The sequence below is a fragment of the Amyelois transitella genome, chromosome 6 (genome assembly GCF_032362555.1).
Source record: "Amyelois transitella isolate CPQ chromosome 6, ilAmyTran1.1, whole genome shotgun sequence".
Lineage (NCBI taxonomy): Eukaryota > Metazoa > Arthropoda > Insecta > Lepidoptera > Pyralidae > Amyelois > Amyelois transitella.
Genome location: NC_083509.1, coordinates 4,979,281 through 4,991,226, shown reverse-complemented (window position 1 = coordinate 4,991,226; position 11,946 = coordinate 4,979,281). Strand labels below are relative to the sequence as shown.

General features: G+C 34.3%; 1 protein-coding gene across 1 annotated transcript; it reads left to right on the top strand.

The window, feature by feature from the left end:
* The first annotated feature begins 1,554 nt into the window (after window positions 1–1,554).
* LOC106131158 (uncharacterized) lies at window positions 1,555–10,582 on the top strand. The gene is made up of 8 exons (XM_060944803.1): window positions 1,555–1,713; window positions 2,774–3,001; window positions 4,034–4,194; window positions 5,931–6,035; window positions 6,177–6,279; window positions 7,202–7,276; window positions 7,368–7,488; window positions 7,853–10,582. The coding sequence occupies exons 1-8, from the start codon at window positions 1,694–1,696 to the stop codon at window positions 8,024–8,026; spliced, it is 987 nt and encodes a 328-aa protein (XP_060800786.1). The 5' UTR covers window positions 1,555–1,693; the 3' UTR covers window positions 8,027–10,582.
* Window positions 10,583–11,946: the final 1,364 nt, after the last annotated feature.

The following is an 11,946-nucleotide window of genomic DNA, read 5'->3' as shown; positions in this document are numbered from 1 at the left end:
TAATCAAAGTAAGAACTATTATTATCTATGCATTTTTGCCATCTCATAGGTAGTTCATTGATCCCTTTACTAAAAAAAACCATTCGGACGGGAATCAATAAAATCTTTGATGGCGGTTTGGACTGCCTTATCAGAGTTGAACTTTTTCCTTAAAGAAGTTAGCTGAATTTGGAAAAAATGGTAATCTGTTGGAGCAAGGTCCGGGGAGTATGGTGGATGTCTTAAACATCCAATTGAAGCTCCTCTCATTTGGTAGCCGTATGTTGTGCAGTGTGTGGTCTAGCGTTGTCGTGCAGCAGTGGCGTCAAGCGATTGACCAGTCTTGATTGTTTAGCAGCTAGCTTCCATCATAGTTTACAATTGCTCACAATAGACCATCGGTCGTCCATAGTCGGATCGTCTGGCCAGATTTGAGAAAACTAATGAACGACACCGGCATTACTCCATCAAACGCTTATAAGGAACTATTTTTGGCTCAATTTTCGCTTGAGGCAGGATGCTGGTTGGCCAGGGTCGACTCATTGCAATTTGCGTTTCCGATTATCGTAGAGAATCTACTTTTTATATAGATTTGATTTAAAACCCTTCATTATTGTGTTGTCAAGTAATATAACGCAGCAGTCGACACGCGTTTGCCGGTTTGCTTCACTCAATTTGTGAGGTACCCACCTTTCAAGTTTCTTAATCTTCCCAATTTGCTTCAAGTGGATTAAAATAGTTTTGTCACTAACACCGATGTCTGAAGCTAAATCGGACGTGGTTGGCGAAGTTTTCGTTCTGGAAATTTCGATTTGCAGAACAAGCCCCGTGGACGGCCTAGTGGATAATGAAAAATTGAAGGCTATTGTGGAAGCGAGTCCATCGCAAACCACGTCCGAGTTTGCTTCAGGCTTCGGTGTTAGAACGAAAACGTTGGAACAAAAAACGCACTGTGTATTCTTTTGCAACACGATCGCCATACACATCATTAACCCTTCGAGCTGTTTCCGCAGCACTGGTGCCACAGTAGAACTCATTCTCGTGTATAACGCGATATTTCAAGTTTTCCATTTTCTTAACTGAGTGACGCAAATAGAAACATCAGAAGAAAAAAAAAAACAAATGAATGACAGCTAACGAAACTCAAATAAGTACTTACCTACATGTGTTAATAGCTGTATAAATTTAAATTTGGAATTCCTAACCAACGAGGAGAAATTTGTGATTACAATGGCCAGTACAAGAAAACGCCAATTTCACTTGTAGGGACCTAATATTAGGTAAAAAATAATAGCATACGTACTTATTCACGTAACGCGTTTGGCAAAATATAGCCGTTATGAACACCTTTACTATTCAAGACTGTTGGCTCTGTCTACCCCGCAAGGGATATTGATGTGACTGTATGTATATGGGTAAACATACCCACTATGAAACTCTATCACTATTTCTGCGTATAGTACTTATGACATGACAACACTTTGGTGAAAATAGTGCTCTTATCTAAAAGGGGCAAACAGGCTACGTCGGTATAAAAAGTAGCTCTGAGACAATCATTCATCATTCATACTACATACCTACCTACCTACTGTTCAATTTTAACGAATTGCAGAAACATTCAGTGTTAAACATTTATGTGGTGAATCAAGATAGTGATTTGAATTAGTGAATCTGAAATTTCTGTAGTTGATCTGTGAGATTTCCGTAACATAAAATGTACAGGTTTTTATTAGGGTGAGTACCTACCTTCCTTATTTTACTTTGTTACGTTGCATCCGCTGATCCTTGATATCTATATCCTCGGCAGTTTGAATAATCGGTCCATCGTGATTTACCTGGCCAGAGAACTTGATTTAAGTAGGTACCAGTTTGAAACCTGCGTTTTTTTTTCTTTTGACGATTGCCATTTCCATAAGCAATTCGTTTTTATTAGGCATTCGATATTTCAAAACTGATTCGAAACCTATTTCAGTTGCTGGTAGCATTTAAGATGAATGAATAGACATAGGTAAAATTAAAACAAATCTGGAGAATTTTTCCTTCTATCAAATCATTTAATGTATTTTCAAAACTACAGTCCGGTCCCCTATCTATAGGTACAAATTTTTTTCATTATTATTTTTATTTACCCATATCTTTAGGTTCTTCATTCAAGGCTAGCACCATCTAGGTAGTGGCGAGGATATATTTATTCCTATATACTTATTAATCTATCTGAAAATTAATTTATTCCAGATAATGTTATGCTAATCTATACTAATATTATAAAGATGAAAAGTTTGTTTGTTTGTTTGAACGCGCTAATCTCAGGAACTAATGGTTCGAATTGAAAAAATATTTTTGTGTTGAATAGACCATTTATCAAGGAAGACTTAAGGCTTTAGGCTATAATATAACATCACGCTGCAACTATTAGGAGCGAAGAAATAATGGAAAATGTGAAAAAAAAACGGGGAAAATTATTTATCCTTGAGGGCTTCAATGATGCCCAAATAATAATTCCACGCGGACGAAGTCGCGGGCACAGCTATGTTGAATATTATATAGAAGGCAGTACTAGCTTAACAACAAGTCAACTAGTGCACACCTACTCCGCCGGCCAATCTTCAGCTATCAAATTGTATTTTATGTTTTATTCAAGAACCTTTAAGTCAGATGACACAGCAATGTTAGGTAGCTCAAATATACAGTCCACCCGTTTTCCATAGTAAGTATAGATAGGTAGGTAAATACTTCGTTTTTGCATTCAATTCTATACCAACATAGTTAACTATATAAGTAATATTTGTTTCAGTTTGGTACTGTGTTTATTCTGCCTCGCTAGCTGTGTTCTATTGACTCATGGCCAAGTAGATTGTATTTCAGAAGATGATAATAATGAGCAACTACAACAATGTGAAGAAGATTTCTTCTGCGACTCTGACTTTAGGTGTAAAAAATGTGCGTCATGTGAAAATTATGACCCATTAACTTCGAGCTCGTGTCCAAAATCCTTTGGAGAATGTGGTTTATGTCGTGAAGGGTTAGTGTCAAAATTTAATTTTTACTTTAAGCAATGAAATTCGGAATGACATAAGACTTATTTATATGTAAGTAAGTAGGGTATACCAAACAACTGCGCAGTTAGCTGCGAAATGTGTGTTGCAAGAAGGACATCACATCATCCCTATAGTTTCATGAAACAATAATTCGAATATCTATGGTATTTAAAGACATCGTGAGTAACATCTAAAGACTACAACACAACATTGCGTGCCCAACAAGCGTACCAACAAGGTTCACAACTGGAACTTTGTCCTCAAGAAGGACTGGTCAATCAAGAGGGACTTTTTAGAGCAGCTATACTCAACCTGCGGCCCGCCAGGCCGTTTTGATTGGCCCACTTTCGTTCTATATTTTAAGAAGATTTAAAAGCCTGTAAAGTGAGCAAAACGACGTAATTATACCTCGGTATGATGGCTTAGTAGAGGTAAAGTTTTGGAAAGGTTTTTCTCATTACGCAATCAAATAAAACTGTTTTTAGAGCAAAATAATAAAGTGTACCCTGAATTACAAAATGATGGTTGGTAGTGTCTTTTAGCTTTTCTATGCGTTATTACGAAAAAACTGAACAATCTCAATCGAAACTTACAAGGTGAAGATAACGAAGTTTAATATGGCAAATAAAGTATTTGCATTTTGGCATTAATGATGTAATAAGAGTAGTATGTAGCAAGAAGCCCGATCTAAATAAATTGCGAAAAAGTGTTCACAGTATCAAATAATAATTTTTCGCTTGCGGCCCGGGATCACATGACAGAAAGTGTTTTGGCCCTGGTAAAAAAAAGGTTGAGTATAGCTGTTTTAGAGGCAAAATTTTTTTATAACTAAGTTATTGAGTTGTGTAAAAATTGGCTCCTACCTACCTTGTAAGAAAGAAAACACGGTATCGGTCAGTACGTACCTACCTACTAGTAGTAAGGTAGTAAGCTAGTAAGTACCTACTGTTATTATAATAATTAGTTAAATAATAATCACATCATAGAATTAATTATTTATACTGATTTCCTTTTAGTTACGAGTTTCACAGCCCTGGGAAGTGCGTGGTGCGATATTCCCTAGGGTTTTTATTTCTCTGGGTGGGTGCGGGCACCAGCATTCTTGTCGTAGTTGGAATCAGTTCTGCTCTTTATTATATGCGCAAGAAAAACAATTCCTACTGTTGTTCAGTAATGAGTAAGTATTTTAAACCTATATTTTTCTCTTTAGTTGAGTACCTTTAATATGAACGTGAATAAAATAAAACTTGTTGTTATTCTGCTATGTATTTTTAATTAGCAAAGTACCGAATCAATTTATTTTTCGTCCATTTTTCTGGCCGTGAACTATTTAGAAGCACTCCGAGCTCTTATTAAATAGGTAGCTCGATTTCTATTTAGAAAGGAACTAAAGCGGAGAAACAAATTTATAGATATAAGTTTTAAAAATATATAGTTCTGAATGAGAACAGAGAAGACATACCTATTATAGAAAACTTGCAAGTAGGTGATTGTTTGTTTGTTTTTAAACTCTTTATTGCACACTAGCTGTGCCCGCGACTTCGTCCGCGTGGAATAGTTATTTTGGGCATCATATTTATTTTTGCAAACATCCTCCTCGGCTTTATCAATTAGGTATAGCTGCTAATTGTTATGCAACTTGGCGACGACTTGGCCCACATCATTACCCGTGACGGAACGGAGACCGTATAGTGAGATGAGAGGCCTTTGCCCTGTAGTGGGATCTTACAGGCTGATACTTTACTTTACTTTAAAATAGTAATATCTTCTAAGATGTTCATTGAAATTAAGTGATATCAAAGACAGTTGTGTTTACAATGAAATACTCATAATCAACAACAATCTTAAAAGATAGACATGATCAGTTTAAAAGTAGGTAAGAGGTTAAAACAGTTCCTATCTATATGTATGTAGGAAGTAGGATAGAGCAGGGCGTCAGGCGGTCACGCGTATTAGAAAGAACGCTGGTTCGCCGTATTAAATGTTTCGCTGCAAATTGCTTATAACGACTATATCTCAAAACCTATTCGTCTGATTTATATACTGTAAATGGCAATTTTAATCTACATGAAAAGCCGAAAATAATAAACATATTTATTTGGATAAGGATTAATACTGAATTAAAGAAAATTGGTTTCAAAATAACTTATGTTTATAATGAAAAAATAATCTTAAAAAATGAACATAAAAGTGGTTATTGTAAGTAAACCTTAAGAGATAGATATATGCTCTCGCGGACTTTTTTGTGGCAAAAAATGAGTACTTCACATCTTTAGTACATTGTTTTACTATATCTTTGTTGGTTTACGCAGCGTTCGCGTGGAAAGCTCGCAAATGGCCGACTCGTTCAACTTTCACCTGCATTGTTGACGTTTCCCGTAGGAAATCCGGGATAAAATGTTGCCTATAGCCTTCCTCGATAAATAGATTATCTAACAGTGAAAGAATTATTCAAATCGGATCAGTAGTTTCTGAGATAAGCGCGTTTAAACAAACAAACAAACAAACAAACAAAACAAACTCTTCAGCTTTATAATATTAGTATAGATAAAAAGAAATATTACAACTTACCAAATAGTCATTGGATTTAGAAGAATATGTATAATATATATGACTGTCCACAAAAAGATTGCTCGATGTGTTTAGTACCTACCTAGGTTTGTATGTTTTCGGTATCCTGTTTTAATTTTTAATGTGATTTTCGTTCTTGTAATGAATTTCTTTATGATGCTATATGTAACTATGATACTGTCCATAAAATAATAAATCGAGGAAAGTCTCTGCTATTTGCTCTTATTTTTCTAAATTTCCTTTTTGATTGTGTTTCCATTTACCAAGCATATTAGCATATATTCATAAAAATATTAGGTCTTCATTCCTATCTTTTTAACAAAACAGTGTGTGTCTATTCAGATCCTGTTCGAGAGGGTGGCAATCTCAGTTCAATCATGATAACTCCGACCGCCCCGAAACTGCATACCGAGGCGCTGCTGCCTTCATACACAGCCCCAAAAAGTGGTAGGTATTTTTTAGCTCACTAACTGCATCTATTACCTGCATTTCAACAAAATTTATCTATAAAGGTAGATAGATATGTATGTACCTACTTTATTTGTGTGCATAAATTTATAATGTTGATTTCTTTTCATTTCGTTGTAGAATCAACGAAGTCTTTTCTGGACCAGCAAGAATATGAATTGGAAAGGTGGCAGATGGCGAACCCTTACAGTAACTGTGTCCGGCTCCCTCCTGATCATCACAGGTAGTTAATTAATGTCCTTAAACCAAATGCCGAAAGTGTTCAAGTATTTTTAATCCCCGACGGAAAAAGAGAGGTTTTAAAAGTTTGACGTGTATGTCTGTGTGTCTGTCTGTGTCATCATAGCTTATAAACGGATGAAGTCATTACAATTTAGATTTTATTAAAAAATAAAACTAAATTTGTTTTTTTCTTTTTGTATTGTCTTGGGTCGAACACTACATAGGTCTGTAGTATTTGGTAGATACAAAAAATCGTATATAATAAAAAAATATGACTCATGACATTAAATAAGTACACATACCTAATTATTATTTATTTGGCCAATCCCAATTTACATCTGAAAAAAAGGCCTAACAGCGGGTATAAAAGCTTTGTTAAAATCTTAAACATATCGTATTAAAAAAAATAGCCACTGCAACATTGCGGCCTAGTGCCTAAAGGCAATGATTTTATTGTTAAAAGTTATTTACTCTCAGCAGCAGAACTTCTTATATTAATAACTATTTTCGAAATAACGGGGTTACAAGTTGCGAATTATTGCTATAAGTGAAGTTTAACTTAACAAAATAAGTGTTAAGTTTAACTCTATTGGTTTATTAGGTACCCCTATTTTCTCTAACAAACCTTTCACATTAACAAAATAAGCTAACAACATTATGCATGTATATACCTACATTGTGACTGTTGTCTAACCTATCGGATAAGAAAATTTTGACAGCTGAGAATGCAAGTGAGACAACACGTAAAGATGAGTCACTTTAAACAAAAGCTATATTAAAAAAATGTATATAAGAATAAAAAAAAAATAGTATATAAGACAAAAATGCCTCTTTTTGTCTTATACCTACTTACTTTCTTTCCTATACTTACTTTCCTATACAATATGTATATGAATAAAGATATTGAACGGTTTTTTATCAAGGTACAAAATCAATGAGGGCGAAAACGGCGACGTGGCAATCCAAGAAGATGGTACTGAAGCAGAAAATATATTGAAGTAAGTTATGTTAATTAATGTACTTATAAGTAAGTAGTAATAGAAAGTTTTTCAATTATGCTACCTCAAATATTGAAATTACTTTTCTCAGTAACAATGAACTAGTACCGATGTCTCAATGGAACAACCGGAGTGAGCAAGATGGCGGTTTGTTACTGCCTGTACCCGCAGACCAGACAGAGCACCTACCTCTGATGGACACCACCGATCGGGTAGGCTTTAAGTTACGTTAAGTTTTAAGTTTAATTGTTTGGTCTGTTTGTAATTTCAATAGTAGGTACAACGCACGTACAATGAACGTGATAGTAAATCCTTATCAGGTTTAAAGAGGGAAGTGAGAGAGTCCGTTATAAATAGGCCACGTTCAGCTGTATGGCTTCAAGAAGAATGCCAAGTTTTAATCATTCCCTTAGTCACCTTTTACGACATCCACGGGAAGGAGATGCAGTGGTCCTATTTACCATATTGTAATTAATGAATAAATATTATTTCATTTTTCATTTTCATTTTATTAATAGAAGTGCTGGGAACCACACGGTAAATAAATAAATTAAAAAATAATGTTTTATACAATAGGAGCAAGATAACCATGGCATGGAAAGCACAGATCTTGGCCTCTACAGTAACCCAAACTCGACGGCACCCCAAGGCGATGCCACGTCGGACCCCGCGTCCCAGCAACTCATTGTTCAGATCATAAGCAAAATTTCTCCGATTCTCAACTTACAGGGAAACAATAATAGCAAGTAACCGACTCAGAACCAAATACATAGTATACCAAAATACATAGTTTCAAAAGATACCTACCTCATAAACAATAAGATAAGATTGCGCGTCATTAGTAAATAAAAATAAGTAGAAGTGTCAAAATGACATCTTTTTTAGGAAGATCTACTTCTCTACTTAGGTACACTTTTAATAATATTATCTACTAGCTGTTGTTAATATTATCTACTAGCTCACGGACATTGCTATACATTTATTTATATTTTTTTTTATTACGCAAATCCTGTGTAGGTATACAGTATTTTTGTTGTCAGTGCTCCTAAAGGCTTTAAGCATGCTTTGATAACTTTTGCCTGCGAATCCGTACGCACAATGACCAGTTTTTCGCTTCCGTGGGAATTCTTAGAAATCCTATAATTATTTACTACACTATCTAAGGAATATTTACTTGTTACTAAGTAAAGTAAGTAAGTTGTAATGTATCTAATCTATCCTTCATTTAAATAATTACCTATCAAAACTAATTTTATTTTATAATAATTATGATCAGTAACTAAGCTTAGTTATTTGGCATCATTAGTACTTATAAAATAAACAATAGCTCTTTATTTACCTACATTTTAAAATAATGTTGTACGTATCATTACATTACATTAGTCAGATAAATTATTGTCGGTGACATTTTACTTGTGATCTCAAATCTATCGCATCTCAATTTTGTGACTCTCATACAAACCTAGTAGGTAAGTATTTACATGTACTTAGGTCTTTTTTGGTACTTTTAAGAATGTGTCCGGCAATTGGTACCGAGATTCCACTTGGCTTAAATGAAAAAAAATAATGTAGGTATGTCGTCGTGGGCCAATCGCATAACCGGGGCGGGCGAACCTTATTTGCCTGGCCGCATCATGGTCGGCAGGGCAAATATTCAGACTTCATAAGGTATTTAAGGAATAAATCACGATATATACTGATTCACTTATGCCTTATCTTCTCTCTTTTTTTAACAATTGGGAATACATCAAAGATAAAGAGAGGAGGTAAAACATAAATGTCGTACATGTGTTTGTGAATAGATAAGTCTCCTGGTCATGCCATGATCGAGCCAATTATTAAATCTGCCCACGACAAATATCCAAATCGTTTTAAATTTTGGTGTATAAAAAAAGTAAGTAGGTACTGGGTTTTTAAACCCTGTATTAATGTACTGATATTACTTACTTTTTAAGATTTTTTGAAGACGAATTTATGGCATAGCATGATACTCTACATAGGTTTATTCCACTAGGTATACTATACCTATAACGTAAGTACTATTTTTAGAGGTGATATCTTCCTGGTGTACAAAGATAGACTATAGATTGTTTTCAGAAGAACCAAGTGGTATTCTCTACACGAAATACCTAATTGAATATACTGAAGTGGAGGAATTGTTTCACCATGGAATCAGTTTTATGATATGAGCAAAAATGACTCCTTTTTATTAATTTTAAACATCCTGTCTACATACCTAGGTCGAATTATTTCACTTTAAGTTGCTATATAAGTTCCATAAAAGTTCCTGTAAGTGAAGGACACTAAAATGTCTCTTTTTACCTGTGAGATGTCACCTATTACATACTCATAATGAAAGTAACCATCCCAAAAATCTCTTTACGGTAGGTAAGTACATATAAGTTTTAGCCATTTATAATGTGCGAGACAAAGAAAAAATAAAAATGTATCATCCACTTATGCAATGTAAACCTACAGTCGTGTGCGCAGCGCTAGATATATGTTGTAACACGGGTAAAACTGTATATTTGCTCCCACAGCGATAGGCAGGATTGTAGCGAAGAAAACAAAACTACTTATCTATTTTCCTATTTTTTTACCACATTTTACGCAATAAAGATATCATTAATTTATTGTACAGGGAAGTATATGTAAGTACCGGCACGCGTTAAATTATAAATACTTATATTTGTGTTAAATTTGATTGAATTTTTCAATAATGTTGTACTCGTATTAAGTTATTATCTTTAAATAAAATTATTGTTGAGTAATTTTAGTTTTATTCAACACAATTCACTTAGGTAGATAGATACCTTACATATTACGTAGTTCTCATTTACAGCCGTTCTTTAGAAATGGTTGGTACCTATGAAGGGATGCTGATAAGATAAATTTATTTGGCAAAACATTACATTTTACTCCAATATAATAACACCTTTAGGGCCCTGTTTCGGCTCCCCCGCTACTGCAGTGCATCAGGCATGTTCGCAGATGCAGCGATAGATGACTTCTACGCAATCATGCGCAAGAAGTCGCTATCGCTCATACGCAGGGTCAGGGGGAGCGGGAACAGAGTCCTGAGGATGATAGCAGACAGGATGGACGCAGCGGTCTTCAGGAGGTTCACTGAGTTACATGTGACGAGGTGAACCTTCTGAGAACCATGTAAGTAAACTTAAACTTAAACTAAAAATTAAAATTATTATTATTATTATTTTGTAATGGAATTTATTATTATTTAATTTATTATTATTATTCAATGAATGTATTAAAATGTAATTTTGTGTCAACGATATGGGTCTAGAAACCTGGAATAAATGATTTTTTTTTTATTTAAGAGCAAATACTTTTGTATATTTTTATTAAATTTTAAGTGGAAAATACACTTAGTTTTCGATACAGATGACAAATCTGCTGTTAATTTTCTTCTGTCTGTTTGAACACGGATTACGCAAAATCTACTGTACCGAGTTACTAGAAATTTGGTAAGAAGATATATTATATACCAGTACAAAATAATAATAGGTAATTAATTACTTGTGATCTAGGTTGCAATCCACATGTAGTTTAGTCTACGTTAAAATACAAATGACCAAGGAGACACGTTAGACACTCTAATAATAATAACAGATACGTACCTACCTCACTAAAACAAAGGAATGAAATAAAAATAAAAAGACAAACAATGCATTCCAAATGTCTAAATTAAATTTCACTAAATTTAATAAGGCAGAATGATGTTTGTCTTGCTTACTTGTTTTCACAAGATGTGTCAAACTAATGTTAGTATTAACAATCATAAAACTATTGCATGCCTGAAGGGGCAAACTGTTTTTACTCTTCTTCCTCTTGGTTTTTAGTCCCGGTTTCATCGTCACCTTTGACCATGGACCCTGGATTAAGTGAGTCAGGTTTACACGAAGCGACTCCCATCTGACTTGACCACGGCAACCTTTGCAGGTAACCTAACACATATTGGATGAATTGAATAAAGATATCTCAGTACGACAGCTGAAATAAACAAGCCTAGCTGTAGCTACATTTGTCAATTGTCGGATTCTCCTAACAGCATAAGCGACAGAGCTAAGTCTATTGGAAAGTTTAGAAATATGAGCACCCCACTATAGCTTTTCATCTATTATAATTCCTAAAAACTTTGTATTTCAACAAATTCTAATGGCCTTCCAGTATTATGACACGAACGAACATTGTGACACGAGAATTTTATATATAAGATATATATGGGTAATTATAGAATAAAATATATATCAAATCAAATATCCTACCTAGGTACCTACCTAAACATTTATTTGGTTTGATATTTTGTGATCTTCAAAACAAAAAACATTAGCCAACTGGTTTGACTTGTAGGTATAAAATAGCAAACAAACTAGAAGGCTAAAGAAAATATAAAACATGAGTGACCAAATTAACCAAAAGCTGATTTGTAAGTATCAAATGGCAAACCACCCAGAAGGCTAGAGAAAAATTCCAAAAAAAATCACTTGCGACATAAAATACTACCTATTTGATAAAAAAATATATATATACAAAACCGTATTGGATCGATCATGGTTACACATACAGTTTTCTGAATGTGCCGGTTCCTGGTTCGATGTTTTTGAGCATCGGTTAGTAGGTATGTTATTCAAACTAATGTACTACATAGA